The 25,253-nt window shown below is 38.7% G+C and overlaps 1 protein-coding gene across 1 annotated transcript; it reads right to left on the reverse strand.

Annotated features, from left to right (window-relative positions):
• Positions 1–395: 395 nt before the first annotated feature.
• rp2 (RP2 activator of ARL3 GTPase) lies at positions 396–23,849 on the reverse strand. The gene is made up of 5 exons (XM_072262708.1): positions 23,617–23,849; positions 14,357–15,022; positions 10,913–11,027; positions 8,774–8,859; positions 396–7,504 (listed from the first exon to the last, which is right to left on the reverse strand). The coding sequence occupies exons 1-5, from the start codon at positions 23,725–23,727 to the stop codon at positions 7,421–7,423; spliced, it is 1,062 nt and encodes a 353-aa protein (XP_072118809.1). The 5' UTR covers positions 23,728–23,849; the 3' UTR covers positions 396–7,420.
• Between the last annotated feature and the right edge of the window lie 1,404 nt (positions 23,850–25,253).

The raw sequence follows: 25,253 nt of genomic DNA on the forward strand, positions 1-25,253 counted from the left end.
AACAGGGTGGACAACAATAACATGCAAAAAAAATCCAACTCTGCAAATATAGATTTGCTGAGAATGACCACAGGAAAATAAATCTTGGGGTTTCATATGGTGGCATATATGTACTTTGATAATAAAATTTACTTTGAACTTTGAAATACAGAAAGGAGAAAAAAGAAATAATAAGAAATAAATAAGCAATTTATAGCCAGAACATGAGATGAAACATCCTTGAAAGTGAGTTCATTTCAGTGGAAACAATTCAGCGATGAGGTGAAGTTATCCCCTCTGGTTCAAGTGCCTGATGGTTGAGGGGTAATTCAACAAAGCACTGAAGCACTAGCTAGTGCTTTTCTTGGATTGAGACTGATGTGGCTAACAAAAACTGAGGCACATGGAAGCTGAACTGGGAAATATAAAAGCCTTTATTCACACAGCAAACATTCAAGAGAGAGAAAAGTAATCTCATTCTCCTGACACGCTATTTTTACTTCAACACAAAGACAATAACTGATTAACTGCAGTTTCAGTTATTACCTACTTAAATTCAACATCTGGAATATCAGATACATTTATAGAATTACATATTTACAATGGTAGCACATTCCTAATAGCAGAATCGTTTTGAATATTTGATATTGGTGCCTGTTCCAAAAGCCCAAGTACCAGTTCCAGACACTCAAAAGTATTCCCCTTTCCAACAGTACTGAGGAATAAATATACAAGTAAACAGATGAAGTAAACACAAGTAAACAAGTGAACAGTGACAAAATAGATATGTCCTGAATTGTGCATTAAGTGGCAGGGATATACCTTTAACAATGTGCTATTACCAGGAATAGTGTCTTTCCCTAGAGTCAATGGGACAGATTCAGAATGTCCTACACCCAGTGTTGGTTATTCCACAAAGTAGCAGTTAGAAGTCAAACTGTGTACGAATTTTATTTCCTGAAGACAGGTTTTCACTTTAGTCAATCCATAATTATGCTATACATAATATCATAACTCCAGAATGTTCCCTCACAGTTCTAATACAAAACCTACAGAAAACCTTAAGCTGCAGATATGTAGAGGTTGTAGTTATAACATGATAGGGTAGAGGGAGATTTTAACTTCCTTAATATTGACTGCCAGCATAGTCTAAAAGGCTGGAGGGAATGGAATTTGCAAAATGTGTCCAAGAAAGTTTACTTGAGCAATATATAGGACCTCCTCCTAGGAATGAGATAGGGTAGAATTGTCGGTTGGTGAGCATTTTGGGCTGTGCCCATAATTTTATTAGTTTTAAAATAGCATGGAGAAGGTTCACAAGTTAGGGTCCTGAACTGGGGAAGAGCAAATTTTGAAGCCATTAGGTGAGATTCCTAACAGGAAAATGAGTGGCTGCCAAGTGGGAGACTTTTAAAAGTATGATATCATGAGTTCAGAGCTCACATGTTCCTATTAGGGTGAAGAGTAAGGCTGCTGGGTCTCAGGATCTCTAGCCTGCATGTTTCTTGGGTAAAGGACAAAGCTGGCAGGTTTCAGGAACCCTGGTTGCTGAGATATTTTGAGTCCCCTCACATAAAAACAAAGATGAAGGTGTACAGTTTGCATACGCAACTGTGAACTAGTGATTAGCTTGATAGAAGAATGGGGTGGGGAGGGGGAGAAGGTTGCTAATGAAACCAGCTGAATATTGAATGCAAACCCGAGGAATTCTGCAGGTGCTGGAAATTCAAGCAACATACATCAAAGTTGCTGGTGAACGCAGCAAGCCAGGCAGCATCTCTAGGAAGAGGTACAGTCGACATTTCAGGCCGAGACCCTTAGTCAGTCCTGACGAAGGGTCTCGGCCTGAAACGAATATTGAATGGCCTCGATAGAATGGAAGTGCCAAAGATGCTCCCAACAGTGGGAGAATCTAGGACTAGAGAGTGCAACCTTAGAATAAAAGCACGTCCCTTTAGAACAGAGCGAGTAAGGTTTTCTTTAACCAGAAGGTGGTGAATCTGTGGAATTCATTACCACAGACAGCTGTGGAGGCCAAGTCATTGGGTATACTTAGAGCAAAGGTTGATAGGTTCTTCATTCAAAAGGGTAATGAAAGTTCTGGGGAAGAGGCAGAATAGGACTGAGAAGGAAAATAAATCAGCCATAATCAAATGGCAGAGCAGACTCCGTTGGCTGCATGGCCTAATTCTTGCTCCTATATGCTACAGTCTTATGTGTTATAATCTCTTTTCAACAAAACTTGCTTACAGTAAGCCCACCTGTCTGACCTATTTGTAAACAGTTGTCAACTATCAGAGATCATGTAGAATTCCCTTGCAGGGCATGATTTAATTTTCTTTTTGGTTGCGCTTCCTGATGCAAACATTATCTGGTCAACTTTAAAAAAGGATTCACTAATCCTGTGCTTGTGACTCTCACTGTTCAATCTCTCTCCTCTGTTTATTCCAGTTTTTAATTGTGAATAGTTGTGGAAATCTGACAAACTTAAATGGCAGTATTATGTCCTGGTCTGTTTGGATCATGTTTGTGAATGTTCAGTTTCTATTTTCTTTCACTTTCTAAATTCCAAAAGAAACAAATCTAATGTGTTAGATACAAATACTCTGAATCATTGACTAGCCATAAACAAAGATGACTTTGTTTTATATCTCACTTCCCACTTGCATGGTTTGATAGTCAGCCCTTAGACAAAACACTAGAAATACAAAGGCTGGGAGTTCACTACAAAAGATTTACAACTTCACATTTCAGTTGAATTGGTCCACCTCAAGATCCAAATTTACAGCCAAGTGCTTTGTTATTTCAACATTTGTAATAAATTGAAGATAATAGGAAGATCCAAAGCCATTAAACTTAATCTATGTTTGTCTAAGTGAAAGTGAAATTGAAATGTATTTGCAGTCCCAATCTAAAATGATAAACTCAAGATGAAAATGTGTTTAAGATGCACAACATGAGCCCCTTGATTCTAACTACGTAGTCTATTTTTAGGTTCTCTTCCTGACATTGTGTTCTGAACATATTGTACATCATTTCAAACCCTTGAACAAGAGACCTACACTCAGTGGCCACTTTATTAGTTACCTCCTGTACCTAATAAAGTGGCCACTGAATGTGCATTTGTGGTCTTCTGTTGCTGTAGCTCATCCACCACAAGGTTTAATGTGTTGCATGTTTAGTGATGCTCTTCTGCACACAACTGTTGTAAATCATGGTTATGAATTATTGTCACCTTATCAGCTTGACGCAGTCTGACCAAATAAACATATTTAATATCACAACTAATAATGGTGCCATGCCAGTCAGATGCCTGGTGAAGTTCTTTTTCTATTTGAGTTCATTGGCTTGTCTATTCACAGAAAGGAAATTGTTTGTGTTAATAAAGCAAAAAAAAATCAATTTCCCATTGTACCATAAATGATACACTAGTGTTTAATAAAAAAAATTACAATAGTTACATAGATTCATAATTTATAAAAGTAAAAGCAACACTTAATTGTGACAAATATATTACCACCATGAGTTTCTGCTGCTCAGTGGGCCTAGTGTTCCAACAAACAGCCGTACAATCTTCCCTCACGCTTTAAGCGAAACTTAATAGTAGAGTAGATGTGCTGTAGGTAATAACTTAAGACCTTCAGAACATTTTGCCTATTTTTATTTCTGAAGTCAATTTCCAAACAGAATGGAGGAAGTGAGATTAACTGAATTGCTCATTGGAAAAAATTGTCTCAATTTAATGAGTTGAATAGCCTCGCTATTTGGAGTATTGTCTTGCAAAGGTCACAATTCAGTTACAAGTGAGACAGCCAGAAGTTATTCTCATTTGATTTCAAGCAGTCTGTTATAAAGTAGAAGGCATAAATAGGATTTAAAAAAATAAAAGTCAAACTACTTGAGGAACTTTTAAAATAGAATTATATTCAGCCACAATGTACTTTTTAATTAAATAACTTTATAATCAATGGTAAATTGAGAAATGCTGGGGGTGCTAAACATTTCAAAGTAGTGAATGTACATTAATAAGGAACATCAATTACAATGGCTGTTGCTTTAGAGACATTTGTTCTCGATGTTGCTGCTGGGGTAGAAGTGACAAGTTTAAACAAAAAAAAAGTCATATTAGATGCCAATTAATACTTGTGGAACATACCTTAAATGCAGCAATGTTTTTACAAAAGGGAAAAAAATCACGTAAATTTGAAGAAATTACATTAAACAGTTGATTTTGTTCATGTTCACATTCAAGATAAAGTTGGGGGGTGGGGTGAGGTCCATGCTCTTGGACTATTATCAATAAATATTTGGTAAGAGTTATTCAAAATTCAAAAGTGGGATGAATCAAGTCCTCTGGAGTCACAGCAACTAGGTTAAAAACCTATGGGGGGGGTGCAGGGGGAGGGGAGACGAGAAGAGGAGAGAAAGGAGCGATAGAGTCAAGAGTCAGTACAATTAATTTGGGATGAAGCAATTTGATCCAAATGGATTTCTTCTGATACCAATTTGGCAAGCTAGATTACAGGACAGTTGAGTTGTATATACAACATGTTCCTCTTTCCTGCCTTCATGCATTATGCCGCACCCGGACTATAAAAATGTTTGTTTCACTTTACCATAAATGGTGTTCTTATTGAAGTAGATTTTTTTTTTTTTTTTTTTTTTTTTAAAAAAGAGGTTTTGTTATTGATAGTACAGCAAATTTTCTGAGAGACAGCAATAAAGATCTACATTTACAAAGTTACAACCACAGTCACAAATAATTATAGACAACTTTACAAAACAAGTCACTCATAATTGAAATGTGGATTTGTACGTCACAACTGTTGCTGATCTGGTGTCACTTTCTTTTAATGGAAAATTAGATAATTGCTTCAAAAATATTAAGTGATGTAATAGGTAGGAGGATAACGGCATGAGATTAACTGACAATTAAACTGAGAAATAAACTAGAGATGTGCTGTAATAATTTATAATCTGCAACCAGAAAATTTCTTAAGCAACTATGAAAAAATTCCACTGATTTCTTGAAAAGCATTTGTCAAATTCACTTCTGTGCATGATTGCCATTAATTACTCCATTTGTGCAAATACTTTTATACTTGACCTCCAAAGTTTGTAACGAAGCACTTAAAGATTTTCATGCATCACTAGTTCATTTACTGCTACTGTTACTAGGAATATTAAAGGCAAAACATAGGTATACATTAAAGGGCAATCTAAGCATACAAGAAAAAGGAATTGATGCTAACAGGGTTGGACAAAGGTATGGCCACAGGCAGCACAGAAATTCCATGGACTATGGATTAAATACTCCATTTCTGCGCTGCACTTTGTAATCTATAAATATTTTTCATTAATTTATATTGTTATATTGTAAAAGAGTATATGGACAATGCCCCATTAGATATTACTTCAAAATAGGAGTTACCTGGAAAAATCTATACAGGGATTAATGTGTCTGCTTTGGACACCACTTTGTAATATAGCACAACAATAAAATTTAAAAATTGAGACCAAACAGAACTAGGTAAAATCAACTGTCAACTCAAGTTTCTTTGTATTTCACTACACAGTATGCTGCCAGTTAACAAATTGCCAATTTTCACTAAAAAGGACAAACAAGTTACTGGTATCGAAACAGGGGAAATTAATAAGACCAAAAGTGGAAGGCCTATTTGTGCAGTTGTGATGTGCAGTTTACCACCTGTACCATTAGTTCTTCTCTAGCAGCTGTTCCCATCTACTTAGGTTCTCAATTAATTCTTTGGAGTAAGTTCTATTAATTCTGAGGGAATTTTCTTGGAGTCAAACTACAATCTATATAGGCACATACTATAGACAACAAGAAAATACAATAAAGAATACTGTATATACAAAACATCTAATTATGTAAAATGAGGATTTTTTTAAGCACAAAGGTTTTTGCAGGGAAAAATTCAGAAACCTCAATAACTTAAACAGTCACTACTCCATGTTTCCCATAGCAATAAGGAATGCCCAAAACCGGATAGATCTGAAATACTTTAAAAATCCTTTCCATTAGTTTTCACTAATGTAGCCCCCAAATTCTATTTTAAAGACACTATAATCTATCATATCATTAAGCTTAGAATGATTAAAACCAGGATTGTATTTGTTAAACAATAAAACCATAGATGACCAAGTGCCAGTACCACAAAATATCACTTCACTGTAAAAGATGAACTACTTAAAATAAAGGCTATGACGAAAGCTGTGACAACAGCAAGTACTTACTACAGGATATTAAAAATTTAAACATTTCAGCTGCTAAAAAAATGTGAATACCCTACATCATATCTTCCTCCATTTTTAGGTTTTAGCAGTATTTGGATAGCTTTTTTGAAGGCTAAAGATAAATACCAAATTATTTTTGTTTAAAACCTCCCTTTTAACTGAATGAGCATTTTCTAAACATTTGTCTGGGGAACCTCCTTGAGCAGCCTTTTTCTAGAGAAAGTGTTACAATTAAAAGTCTATTAGTCCACAGTAAAACTAAATGAATTAAGAGCCTCCAAGGGAATGCGACTGTGTGCAAATGGAACAAAAACATTTTTAAAATTAAAGTTAAACATAGAAGAAGGCTGTTTGGCCAAACAAATCCATGTCAACCATCAAGTACCCTTTTGTACTGTCCCCATTACACTCTCCCTTCATTTCAATCAACTATCCACTCTTCCACATATGAGAGAGAATTTAGTGGTTAATTAATCAGCTGACATCCACCATCAGAACTTGGAAGAAATCAGAACATAAAGATGAAAAATACATGGCCACAGGGTTGTTGTTTTTCTTTTCCATGCATTGGGCAGCAACCTTGATGTTTCTTTAGCACTTTTTTTTGGAAAAGTGTATAAAAGACAGAGTTGCTAGCTCACCATTCAACCCAACATGGATGCCACTACGCCACTGGCCAGCTAAAGGGTGACCTTATAAAATGCACAAAAGTGCTCCAGAGGAAAGTGTAAAAACTGATGCCACAGTTTAACATTTAATGGCAACATGGTGGTGTAGCTAAATTTTCTTCAGCCAATATTCAATTTAGGGAATGGTGAAAAATCTAAAGGAAAAAAAGGGGAGTAAAGTCCATAAAGATGCAATATTTTCATCTTTTACAGTAATGTATGATTACATCAAAAAGAAAGTACTTCAAGAACATGTCACTTTCTTTTAAATGATTCTTCCTTTTTTATATATAAACAAAAAGCAGGTCAAGTTTAAAATGTATACAAGAATGCTTAAAATACTTTGGTTATATACTAGCAATACTTTGAAAACATTACATTCAGGATATTAAATCTTAGCTACAAAAAACATCTTACTTCACATGACTATTTCCAGTAGTTTAATGGTAATATATGCTACAATAGGAAAATAGCAATCTGTGGTTAAGATGTTCACACATGACCCTTGTTCATTTTTACATTCCCATCTGTATTTCAGCATAGTTATAGAAATTGTCCACATCTTGGGAAGCTGAAGATTTGTTTTCAGAAACAAACACCTGTTACGAGAAAAAACAAAAGCAAACGATTGGAAATGACATCCGTGAGGCATGCAATAACAATCAAATATCAGCTGCTTTCAACAGGATAATACCTTCTTTTAATTTAAATGACAATGAGCTGCATCCCCAACAAGGTCATGGCTCAGACTTGGTTTTTTTTTAGGTTCACAGGGATGGTTTTGGGATAGAGAAGGAAGTTAGAGGTCAGGTTAGGGTTTGGAGACAGGGATGTGGGAAGTTAGAGGTCAGGCCAGAGTCTAGGCCCCTGCCCCGCATATGAAGGCCAACGTCATGACGTGTGATGAAGGACACCTATGGTCAGATGTCAGGTCAGCATGTGCTGTGGACAATAACCAAATAGGATGAAGATCTGTTCTGGGACCCTTGGGTTTTTGTTGTTTTATGAATAACTTAGATGAGAAAGTGGAAGGGTGGGTTAGTAAGTGACTAGTGGTGATCTTTGCTGAACACCACTAGTCACAGATCTCCAGGAAGAATATGCTGCTACTACCACCCATTGCCACCTGTGGCATTGAAAGTGGTATAGAAGGTTGGCATAGGTTACAATGGAACATAGATTAGGATGCAGAGCTGAACTGAGAAGTGGCAGACGAAGTTCAATAAAGTGTGAAGTGATCCACTTTGGAAGATCAAATCTGAAGGTTAAACCTTAGTCATGTGGAGAAACAGAGCAATCTTAGAGTCCAAGTTCATAGATCCTTCAAAGTTGTCACACAAGTTGATAGGATGGTTAAGAATATGTATGGCGTCTTAGCCTTCATTAGTCTCATACTGAGTTCAAAAGCCTCAAGGTAATGTTGCAGCTTTATAAGACTCTGGTTAGACCATACTTGTAATATTGTGTTCAGTTCTGTTTGCCTCATTGTAGGAAGCATGTGAAATTTTAGAATAGGTGTAGAGGAAATTTACGAGGATGCTGACTGGATTAGAGAACATGTCTTATGAGGATTGAGTGAGCTAGAGCTTTTACTTTGGAGCCACGGAGGATGAAGCAACTTCTTGTTTGAGTAGTACAAGTTTGAGAAACATAGATAGAATCTCTATCCATGTCAGACAGCTCCTTTTTCCCCACAGCAACAATGGCCAAATCCAGAGGACCTTAAAAATCCATTTAAGGGTGAATGGAGGAAAGTCTAAGGGAGATGTCAGATGTAGAATTATTTATATACACAAATTTATGGAATAGTCTAACCCATGATGGGAAAAAAGTCATTACAATATACTGTTCAAAAATAATAATTTTACCTTGGAAGCAGTGAACACAGAACTGACTACGTTCTGGCAGGCATCCACTACACCATCACCATTGAATTCCAACGCCACCACAGGGCCTGCACCAAAACAAATATCAAAAGAGTTTCATTGCTGAAAATATAAAATATCAATACAAATATTGATATCCCATGGGTACTGAACATTGTCAGTAATTAAATGATTATGAATCAGATTTTACTTTCAGATTAAAACATATTTAAAAGTTCCTCAGATTTTATCATGAAAGTGATGTCAACCTGCAAAGATTGCTGTCATTGCACTGAAAATGACAGTAATGAAAAACCAAATAGTGAATTCATTTACAGACACCAGTGAAGAAAAGAAATACAAACAGAAAATTCACTTGGATCCTACAGCATCAGACTGAAGAATATTTCTAATGGGAATAGTCTGGGCAATACCACCGCTAATCCAAGAAAAAGGGCAGAAATGTTGAATTAACTTGCTTCAGGATTTTCCAAGGAGACAGAACAGGTGGTCATGACATCAAATAGTGAGATATGTAACAGATTAAATGCATTTTTAAAAAAATCAGCAAGTACATAATTAAATGGGCTCAGACTTGGAGCATAAAAATCCCTGAGCTGATATACTGCATCCACACATTTTGAAGGAATTACCAAAAAGATACAAGGATTTTGATAAACATTATTAATTCAAGTGAGTGTAGTCAGAGATTAGTGGCTTGCTAACAATACAGTTTTAAAAGAAAGGATCCAGAGAATCTACAAGAATCTCTGATAACCGCTCAACATCCAATGTATGAAAAGTAATGGGATATGTCAGGAGACAAATATGAAGATATAGACCATAAGACCAAGGAGCAGAATATTGTAGAGAAGTGTAATAATGAATAGTCAGCCTATTAATGAAATTCGGAAAGTTAGATGAAACAGCAGTCAATGTAATTCATTTGGATTTGTAAAAGGTCACTTTTAAAGTAACACCACATTAGACTAAATGAAAAGGTGTTCAACAACAACAGCAGAATTTGTTACTAGTTTTGACAAGGAGCATGTTTCTATACCATGTAACTCAATTTACAGGAATTCCTCATTAATCACTTACAATAAAAACTGACTTCACATCATTGATTTAAAATTTCTGAATGAATTGAAACTGCCTCAAAATTCAGTGCTCATTTTATTTTTTTTATTCTCAATTACATTCTTAGCAATTTGTTTTCATTTCAAGAGTGAGGTAAATAGCTTTTAAAATCTGCATTTTATAAATACATGAAAACAATGTAGTTATGTAGCAGCTTTCTCCACTACAATTACATTGATCATTTTCATTCAAAAGAAAGTCAACTAATGTCTCACTTTGTCTTTTTTTGGCAATCTTAGCTAAAGTGAGCAGTTTGCCAATTATCTAATCATCTTCATCAAGAGAAGATGGCCACAATCATCGTGAGGAAATAGTGGAGATGGATTGAGCACATGATAAAAAGAGGCCAACTCAATCATCAAAATAGCACTTTGAACCCCTGAAGGGTGGAGGAAATATGATAGACCGAAGACAACTTGGCATTGTACCATAGAGACAGATTGGGGCACAATAGAGAAGATGGCCATTGACAGACAGATGGAGGACCTTTATTGCTGCCCTAATGCCAGAAGTAATCATTTGAACACAATAACAAATCTTGTACTGCTTTAATCACTTATGAACATTTTAAATAATCTTCCATCCACAAGTTAACTCTGCGATCCAAAATGGTGCTCATTTCCATTTTCTTGCTTGAGCAAAACTGCTGCCTAGCTTCAAGCTACATAGTCTATAATTAACATTTTTCAATGGAATACTGTCCCTTTCAAAATGAATACTTAGTTTGTCATAATGACGTTCTAAGATTTTTACTGATCATGCATGCTGACACAGCAGCTTTGTAAAGCAACTGCAGTAGAAGGTTGAAAAGATTTTATGGTGTTGATTATTATAAAAGGTTGCACTGACATCCAACAGTATAAAAAGTAAACCATTGGTTTGTGGTTTAGTGAGGTGTGGAGCACAACAATGATGGCTGCAGGGTGCTAAATGGCACGCAAATTCAGAAATAAAATCACAATAAATTGTGATTAAGGTAATGATTGGGAAGAATAACTTTACCTTGCTGAAGCAATGGAATAAAGTCTGCTGCTTTGTCTTTGAATACCCTGTTGGCATCATCTGGTCTCATAGAAATTTCCTTTGTTTGAACAAGAGCAAAATCTTTTGTAGCCATCTTTTGAAAAGAAAAGCAAAGCAAGTTAATTTTACTGCCAAAATTATTTAATAGCAAAATTGGAAACATTTTATTTGTATCAAGCAGAAAATGCAAAATTTTCAGAATGGGTTAAACCTGCAGTGGTAGATTAGATAGATTTAGATGACCTTTTTCACACATCAAAACATGCAATGAAATGTGGTGGTGTTTGCATCAAATCAAATCAGCAAGGATTGTGCTGAGCAGCCTGGAAGTGTCGCCATGCTTCTGGCACAAACATAGCATGCCCACAACTCACTATCCCTAATTGTACCGTGTCCTGGCGGGGGAAGCACCCAGAGGAAACTGATGTAGTCATGGGGAGAATGCAGGAACTCCTCACAGAGAGCAAGAATTGAAACATGATCTTACAAATTGTTCTGCAAGGACTTGCGCTAACCACTATGCTATCGTGCTGCCCAGTATTCTGATTAAGGCAAATATTACTGCTAACACAAAAATATTTTTTTCTAAAATAAAGAAAGATACTGGTATTTAGATGAATTACTGTTCTTCTGGAACCCTATGCAGTTATTTATTAAAATCTGGAATGCACTGCCCAAAAAATATCTTTGTAGTAATAATAAAAAAGTATATTTGAACAGACAATGTAAGTGGAGAAGTCTCCATCACAGAGATGGAATAGGGAAACAGAACTAATTGGTAGATACTTCAAACATGCAACACAAATGGAATTTATTGTGCTGTATAATTCTAAGATGTCTACGATGCTTAAAGGCATGTTAACAGTCTGCAGCTTAATTCAACCCATTTGCTATTAGTTGTCCTAAAAAGACTGGATGCAGCATCCTTTTACGCAAATCTATATCAATGTACTGAAGTCAAGAGACTAGAGGTGTTGGATTCACAGGAACTCAATTTTATGACCTTTGCCATCAACATTTAAGCTGACCTCAAATTCACCCAGATAATTTCTAACTCTCCTCTTCCTTTTTTTGATCTGTGTATCCATATCAGAAGGCAGTCCACTGATTTCCATTATAAAGCCACAGACTCCCACATATACTGTGAAACATCATTACAAGTAGAGCACTGAATTAGATTGCATCAGGAAGGAAGACTCCACATTCGTCACAATGAGATGACAGGATTTCATAAAAATACTGGTTTAATTACCTACCTGCTTATACATTTGTCACCATCTCTGCAGGAAACTCATTAATAACATATTGTCACAAAATTCTGCAATGGCAATTCTACTGATTTTTTACTCTTCTGAAAAAGTCGCATTATTGTATATTAGTGGAAATTACCTAACTTAGCCATTCAAAATTGAGCATAACTTTTGCCAGTTATCTGAGATTTCCAGAATTAAAATGTAACCTCAGTGTTACACTAGTAAAGTTTAATATTTTAGTTCTCATTTTTTGATTGCTAGAAAGTTTATACATGATAGAGTTTACCATATGTAGTATTTCCTTCCCAATGCCATACACTGGACTATGAACATTAAACTAATGAACACCCTGAGACTCATCACTAGGAGAGCAAGCAAGCTGTTTATTGTGCTGCACACATGAATATTAAATTATATTTTATTGACTTACTTGTGGTAATAATTTGTTTTATGTACTGTGTGTGATATATCTTTTGGTGCACCATGGTCCAGAGGAATATTGTTTCATTTGATTGTATACATGTACAGTCAGATCATAAATTGGGCTGGTAGTTTAACAAGTAAAAATTACAGTGCCAAGTTTTCATGGGTCTTTTGCAAACATCTACCGTTTTTACACCATCTAAATCCCTTTGAAAGAACTGTAGCAAGAAGCTCAACATTGACTTACTGAATCTGACAGCAGAGCAATTAATAAGGAGACATTACATCAGGCTTCAATGTACTTCTCATACCAACTGCCTCAATGTTAATAACCACAAAAAAACATGTTTTACCTTCTCACATCTATGGTAGCTCTCAATATGGATAGATATTCTGCTCAATGCACCACTTAATTCTTTTCTTAAAGACTCCATTAATGGTTTGCTTTCATAATTGACAGTCAAATATAATATATACACACAATTTTTTTTATTCCTTTATGCAAGCCAGTATGCATTTTTGCAAATGAGCCAACTTCAGGTTACTCTCAGATCAGTTCAATTTTATCCTATAACTTAGGCTACGTCCACACTTCGCCGGTTTCGAGTAAAAACGATAGGCGTCCACACCAAGCGTTTTTCAAAATATCTCCGTCCACATTAGAACAGATATTTGGGCGAATTTCCTCCTTACTGGGCATGCGCAGGACACACAGAAAACAGGCGAAGAGGAAACAGTATACTTGGTGTGCGTTTGTTCAGTTACAGCATAGAAAAACTTAAAAGGAATTGCTCTTGGCTCTTGCGCAGGAGGACTTAAAACTGAAAAAAGAACAAATACTGGAGCGTATGGAGGCAACCGACAGGGAGTTCACGGACAGTATGACCTGGCTGATGACGAACATTGAAAAACTGACTAATTCTGTTGCATTAATAAAGCACCTTGTTAAATGTATAAAACATGTCTGCATCAGTGTTATCCTGTATTTCCATACAATGCTACATTAGGCTGTTACACATCTATTGTCAGAGAAGTACTTGCATAAATAGGTAAACCACCTTCATACAAGTAAGGACAGAAAACAGGGCAAAGTGAGTATACTTATTTATTTAGTAAGCTATGGGTCAAAGTATTTGGTGAGTACATTTCTAACTCTTCTGGCTTCAGTCTCATTGCCGTCTGTTCTGAAATTGTTAGGTTATGTGGGGGGGGGGTTTGTGTTTAAGAAAACAATGAAATGCCGCGCTGCGGCCATCTGTTCTGGCACGTCGTGATAGCGTTTTTAAATAGTCAAAAAAGCTCACTTTACAATTTAACTCTCACGCCATTCACACCGACTGCGTGTTATAACAGCCGTCCGGCAGGGCTTGCGCAGTACCAAGCAGAAGCAGAAAAAGTATTGTTGTTGCGGTGTTGTCATGACAGCATTTTTAAATCTCTCCATTTACCCCGTACACACTACAACGGATATTAGGCATTTTGAGATTTATTCACTCTGGAGACCGTTCCTGAAAATCTCCGTTTTTGGGGGATGAAAACGCCACTTTAGTGTGGACGGAGCGTCAAAACGAAGAGAAAAAGCTTAGTTTTCAAAATTATGCGGCGTAGTGTGGACATAGCCTTACTCTGTGGAAGGACACAAAAGTATTTCATTCACTTCTTATGTAGGGCTACAATTCAATTTTAAGCACCTCCTTTGTGATAAAAATAAACAAGAACACTGAACACAAACACAAGATTTTCTCACCTCATCAATTAATTTCCTGGCATTGGCTGTGGTGTAGTCTCCAGCAAAAAACACAACCAAGCATGACTCTTCACTGCTCTTTTGCCTCTGGCCTCGTGTGACTGGAACAATGCTTCTGTTCAACTCAGTAGAGATCCGAACTGCTTTCAGCTCCTCTGAATCAGGAAGGGGAACATAATCATGTGGTACTGTACCTTCAGCTAACAATGTCCAATTGTTCTCATCAGAAGCTGGGGTGAAGTCATGAATGTTGCTCCAGTTGTTGTTGAAGATGCTCAAGCCCGCATCTTTGAATTGGTAACCCAGTTCAGGATAGTAATATTGAAAACAACCAAACTTCATGCCCGTAGATGATTCAATGATGGGCTGTGTTGCACAACAGAGGAAGACGTCCATTTTTCTGCAATCCCGTGTACGAAATTGCTGACAAGCCATGACACATTTGCAGTCTACACATTTGCGGAAAAACACACTACCCTTAGTAGGTCCCAGGAATATCCTGCAGTTGGTGCAGTCGTCAATGGTGATAGTGGCAGAGTGGTCAAATATATATATGTTGCAGTTTTCACATTCTTCAATGACAAACTGCTCACCAGCAACTTTACCAGGCAACCGTCCCAGTGTCTGATCCTTTAAACCAACCAGCATATAATCCTTAACATCAATCTGTTGGAACAAAACAGCAAATTTTAAACAGATAGGAAAATCTGATCAAATATACACACTAGTCTAGAAACTGTTTGATCTTATAATGCAGCTTGATGTTTTTTGTAATATAAAGAAAAATCTTGTGCTTCACCTTTGTTAAACAAAAGAAGGCTGCTAGTAAAGGAAGACATTTAGCCTGGACCTGTCGTCTACCTGCAGGATCTCAACCATATCATGGAAAAGGGCAGCATATAGTTATCATCACGTGCCATGTCGTATGGCATGAGTCATCATGGCTTCATGACCACTATTGCTCTCGACAAATTTTTTCCTACAGAATTGGTTTTCCATTGCCTTCTTCTGGACAGTTTCTTTACAAGATAGGTGACCCCAGCCATTATCAATACTCTTCAGTTTCTCTACCTGGTGTCAGTGGTGACATAACCAGGACTCCTGATATGCACCAGTTGATCACATGACCATCCACCACCCACTACCCTGGCTTCACGGGACCCTGATCAGGGAAGCTAAGCAGGTGCCACACCTTGCCTAAAGGCGACCTGCAGGCTAGTGGAGGAAAAGAGCACCTTACACCTCCTTTGGTAGGGACGCATCTCTATCCCACCACCCATAAACAGACTACACCTGTCAAAAAGCAGTGTGAGCATTACCATGTACACTCAGTGGCCACTTTATTAGGTACATGAGTGGAACTCAGTGTGGTCCTCTGCTGTAGCCCATTCACTTCAAGGTTAGATGGGCTATGTGTTCAGAGATGCTCTTCTGCACATGACTGTTATAATGCATGGTTACTGCAGTTACCATTACCTTCCTGACAGTTTGAACCAGAGCGCCTGGCACCTACTTTGGTAAAGACACATCTCCACCCTGCCACCCAATTCATAATAGTAATGCATAAAATGAATCAGTCTCTAAATATGATTAAAGTACCCCTGATTTAGACAAAAAACCTTAAATGTTTTAAATTAAATCAAAATTACAGGGAATGATCTCAAATCAGAAATGGCTACACTCAGTTTGTGAAAGAAAAGCAACCGAGGGGAATGAAGAGCAGCTATCCAATGACCCAAATTCAATACAGACTCACCATCTGCTCAAAGGAAATGAGATTAGAGGAAAACAGATTAAGAAGGTGAAAACTGATCAGGAAGATGTTCAATTCAGATTAATCAATCAACAAATTAATCTCAGCCAGGCAGTAGCTACTAAGCACAAAAGGTAGGAGGAGTGGAAGGGGCAAGGAACCCAGCTTACGAAAGTCTTTGCAGTCCAGTGATATGATTGAATGTGTTGATGGTGGACATAGATAAGCTCATTCTGAAAACTTTATAAAGCAAACTTTCGGTGGGGAGAGAAGTCAAACTTGTGGTTCGGTTAATCCAAGGGCTGCTTTTATTGAAATATGCTCATATACATCATTGTAATAATAATTTCACTGATATTATTAGGCAGTACAATTAAAACAGCAAGTCATGATTATGGATCAATCTACAGAATTCAGACCGTAAAAAAAAAATTGCTATTTGAATATCAACTTGGTTCAGTTAAATCACAAGTTGATTTTTAAAAAAACTTGGTACAGAAATGATGTGTGCTTGCATCTATTCAGTAATAAGGAGAAGCTGTTCTCTTGGAGACATTGCCCGCTGAGATAGGTGTCAAGCAGAAGCCACAATAGTTTTTTCAAGCAGCTGAAAGATTCCACAGCAATGTTCAGAAAACATTCTTCTTGTTACCCCAACATTACAGAGGAAGATCACTTAGTCCATCAAGTCTCTTTACAGCAATTTAATCAGTTCCAGTACTCTACTCTTTCCCCATTTTAATGAGATTAGCTCTGATACTCATCCCTTTTGAAAATCACAACTGAAAAAATATATTCACCACACTGTCGACCTCTGCATAACACTTCACAACTATCACAGCGACACAAGAAATTCTCGCCGCTGTCTGTAAGGAGTTTGTTCTTTCTTGCCACGTCTACACAGGTTTCTTCCCACATCCCAAAGACACAAATGTTGGGGGGTTAATTGATCACATGGGTGTAATTGGGTGGCATGGGCTAGTTGGGCAGGAAGGGCCCATTACTGTGTTGTAATAAACATTTTAAAAATCCTGCATGTTACTTGTGGCTCTTTCACCAATCAAATCCGCCTTAATTAGTCTTTGGTCCCTTGGCTTAAGCCCATCAGAATATCATAAAATTATCAGTCTACTCCAGGAACAACCCTATTTCAGTCTAACCTTATTACAGAAACTATTCATCACTGGAGTCTTTCTGGTAAATCTTATGCATCTTCTCAGACATCCACATCCTTCTTCAGGGTGTAGTGTGATGACCAAGTTTATAAAACTATCAGAGATGACCCCAACAGATGCCATGCGAGGCAACACTTCACCTGAGAGTCTGTTGGGGTCATCCACTGTTTCCAGTACTCCCAGTGTGGCTTCCTGTATATCGGTGAGACCCAGTGTAGATTGGGAGACCGCGTTGCTGAGCACCTACACTCAGACCCCAGAAAAAGCAGAATCTCCTAGTGACCATCCGTCTCAATTCTACTTCCCATTCGATATGTCACTCTTGGCCTGCTCTAGTGCCACGATTGGAGGAGCAACACCTTTAATTCTGTCTGGATAGCCTCCAACCTAATGGCATGAACATAGATTCCCCTAGCTTCCGGTAACACCCCCACCCCCTTCACTATTCCTGTTTCCCTCTCTCATGTTATCTCCTTGCCTCCCCATCACCTCCCACTGGTGCTCCTCCCCTTCCCTTTCTTCCATGGTCTTCTACCCTCTCCTATCAGATTCCCCTTTTCCAGCCCTTTATCTCTTTCACCAATCAACTTCCTAACTCTTCATTTCACCCCTCCCCATCTCCCAGTTTTATCCATCACCTACTACCTTGCACTTCTTCCTCCCCTCACCACCTTATTACTCTGACCTCATCTTTTCTCCCCAATCCTGATGAAGGGTCTCTGCTCAAAACATCAACTCTGTATTCTTTACCATAGATGCTACCTGGCCTGCTGAATTTCTCCAGCATTTTGTGTGTGTTGCATGGATTTCCAGCATCTTCTGATTTTCACATTGTGTTAGTTGCTATGCCACTTTCTGCCAGTATGAAAAATACACAAGTTTGTTACCAAGTACAAATTTTACAAAAAGTATTATTTAGAAAAAAGAGGTTTCGACCGAAGGGTTTCGGCCCAAAACATTGACTATACTCTTTTCCTAGATACTGCCTGGCCTGCTGAGTTCCTCCAACATTTAGTGTGTTGCAGTGGTTTCCAACCACCAGTCTATAACATTAAGTACTGGCTTGCAAATACACACATTGTGAAGATTCCTGCACTAATTCCCTCCCCCGACTCTTTGGATAGCATTGTAAAATCTGTGTAAATATCTCTATGCCTAACATGCAATCCAGGAAATCCTTGGAACAAAACAATTTTTCATCATTAGGTACTGCTTCACAAGTAGCTCGGTGTGAAAGGGTTGTGATTTAGAACATGGAATAGTACAGCACAGTACAGGCCCTTCGGCCCACAATGTTGTGCCGACCCTCAAACCCTGCCTCCCATATAACCCCCCACCTTAAATTCCTCCATATACCTGTCTAGTAGTCTCTTAAATTTCACTAGTGTATCTGCCTCCACCACTGACTCAGGCAGTGCATTCCACACACCAACCACTCTGAGTAAAAAACCTTCCTCTAATATCCCCCTTGAACTTCCCACCCCTTACCTTAAAGCCATGTCCTCTTGTATTGAGCAGTGGTGCCCTGGGGGAAGAGGCGCTGACTGTCCACTCTATGTATTCCTCTTATTATCTTGTACACCTCTGTCATGTCTCCTCTCATCCTCCCTCTCTCCAGAGTGCAAAGCCCTAGCTCCCTTAATCTCTGATCATAATGCATACTCTCTAATTAGGCAGCATCCTGGTAAATCTCCTCTGTACCCTTTCCAGTGCTTCCACATCCTTTCTATAGCCAAGCAATTCACTAGGGGCTTATTAAATAAGCAAAACATACAAGTCCTACAACAAGAATGAATAGGTATGGTGTTTACTGATTGTACTACAATGCACACTCATTTAAAAAGGTTTTAAAAAACATACAAAATCATGCTTTAAACTGAGTGGCCAAATTACATTGCGTATTAAAAATAAATGTTACGGATGTTCAATTGGTTGCCTTAATTAGGGAAGTGTGCAGGAAACCATGTTGCAAGAACAATCCTGTTGTGTCTTATACCCAAATAGGAACGGTGACAATTTTTACTGTTGAACACAGGAAACAGACGCCAGAAACTAATCCTGCCATCACCACACTTACACCGTACCTTGTCCACAGCAGCTGTTGAAATACAGCAGATTCCTCAAACAATGAAACATCCTAGTTTACTCTTTTCCTCACGTATAGATAAACCAAAATAGCTTTAAAACACCTTACTCTTCAAATTTAAAAACCGATACTTAAGAATTATTTGTCCTCCCAGTTGTATTGTAAGCAATGACCAAAAATACATGATTAATAATAAAACTATTGTCCAGTACCATGGGATCCATCTGTCCAGTTTTATTCCAGGTTTAATAATCTTAACCTTAAATCATGTATTTTTGTTTGCTTATTTATTTAGAGATGGGGGGGGGAGGCGGGGAGAAGAGAAAAACAGGCTCCATCAGCCCAGTGAGCCTCACCACCCTGCAAGCCACCTATCCACCTATCTAACCCCAGCCTAATGACAGGACAAGTTACGATGACCAAATAACCTACTAACAGATACATCTTTGGAATGTGGGAGCCACCTGGAGGGAATCACGAATTCACAGGGAGGATATACAGAACTCCAAACTCCGACACGCCAACCATTATGCTACTGTGGTGCCCCATGGAAATGTGTACTCTCAAAGGGTTTAATCAAAAATTAATAAATTTTGTTTCTGCATTTTTGTCTACATTTTTACTGGCAAAAATAAAACAACTGATTCTGGGGAATGTTCCCCACTATTTGCACCGTTGTGCCGTTGGTGTAAAAATCATTAATTTTACATTTTTAAAATTCTTATGAGCCGTATTGCACATTTAGTGACAATATCCCATACAAAATTACACTAAATTTTGGAAAATGACATGCTTGCTTTCTTTGATTGCAGCAAGCAATATTCCTCGAGTTTTAATTATTTGTTCAGGCTTGTGTTTAATTTGTACCTACAGGCAGATTCCAGTGAGCACACACAAGATCAAGTGGAAATCATGAGTGCACAGAACATAGATTGCACTATCAAGGCTGGTAGTGGACGTAGATCAAAAAGGGTGTGGTGTAGGGGCAGTGAGATTAGTTGCATACAGCTGATTGGGACTCAACAGGCCAATATGATCTTCCATGCTGTAACCATTTTAGGATAATCGGTACCAATGAAATACATCCTAAATGTGAGTGAACTGGTTTGCAATAATCAGTGTATTTTAAATTAAACTGCAAATAAAATAGCAAATTCATTTACTTTAATCTGACAAGAATAAACTTTCAGAAATCCACACACTATTTGCACTTCAAATGAATTGGGTAGGTTATAGCAGCTGAACTTGAAAAACATACAACCATTTTAAAAAGTAAATGCAGAATTACTCCACAAGCAACTTTATTTCCCCAAATAACAAAGTATTACAAACAAGGCACTTTGTAGACAGTCTTTTTGGAGAAACTACCCCAAATCTTAGTTTTGGATTCACTGAGTGAATACTTCAAATAAAATTAACAAACTGGCAACTAAAATAACTACAAATGTTGGAGCCCACTTTCCAAATGTCAGAGCCCACTTTCCAAATGTCTTCTATCTATCATAAGCAGATTAATAGATTAGCCTCTGCCACTGTACAAGGAGCAGCATTACATTAGAGCCAATACTGAACTGGTTTTATGTGGAGCAATGATTTGCTCTTGAAACAACAACTGGGACTAAAGATATGTTTCCATGAAAAGCTAGTAGTTTCTCATGCTATCAATGTTAAGGATGCAAAATAACAGTTGTGAAAATTTTTTAGTGATTTTCACTCATTTTGGATTTTTGTGATAAGTGAAACCTCCCTGTATACAACAACAATCATAAAACTGTACTAAATGAGATGAAAATTAAGTATTTAATGTTACTATTATATCACTGTAACAAAGGCTTCCATTAACCATGAAAGTTATACGGAGCTTCATTGCCCCCCCAATCCCTGATTTTATGCTACAATGGGGTTTGAGAATTAAAGAACAGAATCGAGATGGGCAAAATCTGTCAGCAAAGTAACAGAGTAATAATGCCACCTGAAACAGAAGATAAGAAAATAAACTCTATATTGGACAAACAGCTTGAGCTCAGCCACTGAAAGTATTAAACTGAATAATTTCCAAGCAAGAACCATCTTATGCACTTTACTAATTCAGAGGTTTCAGATTTAAAGACTGACAAAATGGTCACAACCAATGACACCCAGGTGACCAACTAACTCACACGCTTTTGAAACGTGGGAAGAAACCTATGCATACAAAGTCCTTACAGACAGCAGCAAGAATGAAACCCGGGTTGCTAGCCCTGCATTATGCCACCTGCGACACTACCATACCGCCCAAATACCAAAGGCCAATTTTTTGTTTAAATGGTGAGAGTCTGAAAGGTGTTGGCTTTCATATTACAAGGGCACTCAGGTTTCTGAATCAGAAGTTAACATGCAAGTATAACAAGCAGTTAGGAGGGGAAATGGTATATTGGCCTTTATGTTCTAAAGGTCTTGCTTAAACAATAGGTCCCAAGTGAGACACCAAGAATGATGTGTACAGACAGGGTCTCCATATCCAAGGAAGAATATGCATGTGACACAGAGTACAAGTAAAGATTGGCTAGATTCATTCCTGGGAAGGTCAGTGCATCATGAGGGGAAAAATATTAAGTAGACAGGGATGCTTGGGTTCAGAAAATGAGATGAAAACTGACTTGCAGAGTTTGAGTGTGTAGATGCAGGGATGATCCTTCCCCATGCTAAACTGTCTCAAATGAGGACTTGTGGGTCAGCAACTCAGATGAAATAAAAATAATAAGCCATCCTCTTATTATATGGTAAAGCCAGCACCAAGAGGCCAAGCCATCTATTCTACCTTTCTTTCCTTTCAAAAGGAATAGATTTTTCACTTGGACCATAGTAAATATGCTGGTTCAGATTTTATGGAAAATAAGTACCCAACTCTAGAAACAATTCTAGTCATCCAACAGGTAGATAACTTCAACATAAACAATAACTTTGTATGCTGCGTCAAAGTAAATTCACAGGAAGTCATCTTGCAGTTACTTAACTCGAATCAACACATCTCACACACGAGACCGTAGCCAAAACTTGCTAACCAAAAGTACTTAGTATAAGCAATATAATAGTTATTAAAGATGCACATTATAGCAATGAGAACTAAACCAGACAATGTAAAGTGTTACAGGAGGAAGACAAAAAGTGACATGATTAATTAGAGAGGAGACGGGCAGATTCTTGGCATGGGTCAGGGTGCACATGAACACACTGACACCTGCAGCGCATTGTAAAGAAGTCTATGAAGGCAACCGATCTCAACAAAAACCAACACCCCATTGACCATAAACACAAAAATAAGATGTTCAAGCTTTTAGGAGATCCTTAACTCTGTCTTCAATGATTAAACTGTGTACAAGAAGTCATAATCAAATTGGAAGGCTGGCAAGATACGGCAATGTTAACGGGCATTCAAAAATTGTCCCAGCTAAAAACATTCAATTTTATGTTTGATTTGTCCAAAATTAAATCTACTATTTCTGCATTGTGCATCTCGTCTACTTCTGTTACTGACAAAAAGGTATTTTTATATTAGGCCCACTTCTTACTTGATATTGACTTCACAGAAGGGCGGGGAGCAACCGATCCCGAAGTCCATTCAGCAAAAGCTACGAGCTTCTTCCCCTGCAGGTCTCAACTACAGTATAGCGAAAGAGGGAACTTCCCTTTTCATTACCATCTCACTTCCATTGCTACAATCTCTACCATTCCCACAAAAAAATACTCCACCCCTCGATAATTTACCAATCTCACCAAATTCTACTTGTTACTCCGTGCCTTGACACCCTCGCATTGACTATCTTTTCCAAGGAAATCGGAGGGACAAGAGATTAGAGTAAAAAAGGACGAGCTTTTGGACGAACTCAGTAGGTCAGACAACGTCTCTGGACGGAAATTAATTTCAGTATCGACATTTCGGGTCGAGTGTCTATCCCTTCAGTTTGTGGTCGAGTCTAGATGAAGGCTCTCGACCCGAAGTTTCGGCATCCCATTCCCCTCCACCCGTCGAGTTCTTTCAATAACTCGTCTCCTTTTGGTTTTGATGAAATGTTAATCACTTCTCACCATGGTTGTTCAATCTGGTGAGAATTTGCTGATTTGTACATGCTTATTTCAGATTTTTCAAACAGCTACAGGCTTTGTTTTTCAAATATTTACCTCGACCCTGGCTGTACTCAGTTTTAACCGATAATCCCCACAATTCATCAAACCTTCCCCCAGACTCTTCACGCCCCCTCCTCACCTCCTTCGCCCGGTTGTCCCAGCTGTATTGCTTCGGCGACTCTTCCCCCTCCTCCTCCGCCGCCTTGCTCTGTTTCTTCCCTTTAGACTTCCTGGAGAACAGGCAGCCCATGGTTTTTCAATTCCCCCTCAACAGTAAACGATTCTGCCCAAGGCCTCACCAACCACTCTCTCCGCCACCTTTTATCGGTCAGCCCAGGCAACCACTCCTGCCTGCCGCTTCTCGTTTCCCTGCCGACCCCACCCCGTCAATCACCGCGCTCCGACTCTCAGCTTCGCCAATCACCGCGCACCGACTCTCAGCTTCGCCAATCACCGCGCACCGACGCTCAGTCTCGTCAGTCACCACCCACCGACTCTCAGCTTCGCCAATCATCACCCACCGGCTCTCAGCTTCGCCAATCATCACCCACCGGCTCTCAACTTCGCCAATCAGCGCGCTCCGATTCTCACCTTCGCCAATCACCGCGCACCGACTCTCAGCCTCGCCAGTCACCACCCACCGACTCTCAGCTTCGCCAATCACCACCCACCGACTCTCAGCTTCGCCAATCATCACCCACCGTTTCTCACCTTCGCCAATTACCACGCACCGATTTTCGGCTTCGCCAATCACCGCGCATAGAGTCTCAGCTTCTCCATTCGCCGTGCACCAACTCTCACCCTCACCAATCACAGGACCGCAACTTGCGCTGGTCTGTGCCCGCTCATCACTGAAAAGATTCTAAGTACATTTATTATCAAAGAAAGAAATAAGAGTTAATGATTAATTACTTTTCAGAAGAAACTGAAGCAATAACTTAGTCCTGACAAAGGGTCTCGGCCCGAAACGTCGACTGTACCTCTTCCTAGAGATGCTGCCTGGCCTGCTGCATTCACCAGCAACTTTGATGTGTTTTGCTTGAAATTCCAGCACCTGCAGATTTCCTCGTATTTGCAATAACTATTGTACTGACTTCATTCAGCTCTGGAACAGCTGGACATATATCAGGATGCCAGACATCCCACCTCTCCCGGAAGTTCCTGGGGTCTCCTGCATTACGATAGTGGCTCCCTGACGCCCAGAAATTATATACAATATCCCAGAAACAGATTTTTTTTGAGGGGGAGAGGGAGAGGGAGAGCGAGCATCCTGATTGGTCTCTCTTCGTGCTAAGAGTGGTCCCCAACCACCAGGCCGCAAGGAAACAATACGAGTCAGCTGCACCTTTCCTCATTCCCTGTCACGCACTGTTGAATTTTAACACGCGATGTCATCAGTGACCCAAGACGTGCAAGGGAATGGGTCCGTGACCCATTTGTGAATGTCCCCAGTGAATCATCCATGTCAGCACAGGAAAAAGATCAACTCCTCGAGCTTGCAAATGACGGTGGGCTGAAAAGTATGTTTGACATAACATCTCTGCCGGCATTCTGGATCAAAGACAAGGCTAAATATCCTGAGATAGCCACAGAAGCACTGAAAATGTTGCTTCCATTTCCAACATATCTCTGCAATGAATGCAATGGAAACTAAATTGCGGAATAGACTGGACATAAGGAACCTCCTTTGAGTATCGCTGTCTCCCATCACCCCTCGATGGGACCGTCTTGTTGCAGGAAAACAAGCCCAGGGCTCCCACTGATTCAGCGATATCG

This window comes from Mobula birostris, chromosome 7 (genome assembly GCF_030028105.1).
Source record: "Mobula birostris isolate sMobBir1 chromosome 7, sMobBir1.hap1, whole genome shotgun sequence".
Taxonomy (NCBI): Eukaryota; Metazoa; Chordata; class Chondrichthyes; order Myliobatiformes; family Myliobatidae; genus Mobula; species Mobula birostris.

Excerpts from the sequence above, each read along its gene's own strand:
- rp2 (XM_072262708.1), bottom strand. The coding sequence starts at position 23,727 with ATGGGCTGCCTGTTCTCCAGGAAGTCTAAAGGGAAGAAACAGAGCAAG. Across the intron at positions 11,028-14,356 it reads CCAGGAAATTAATTGATGAG|ATGGCTACAAAAGATTTTGC; the intron begins GTGAGAAAATCT and ends TCTTTTCAAAAG. Across the intron at positions 7,505-8,773 it reads CTGTGTTCACTGCTTCCAAG|GTGTTTGTTTCTGAAAACAA; the intron begins GTAAAATTATTA and ends TTCTCGTAACAG.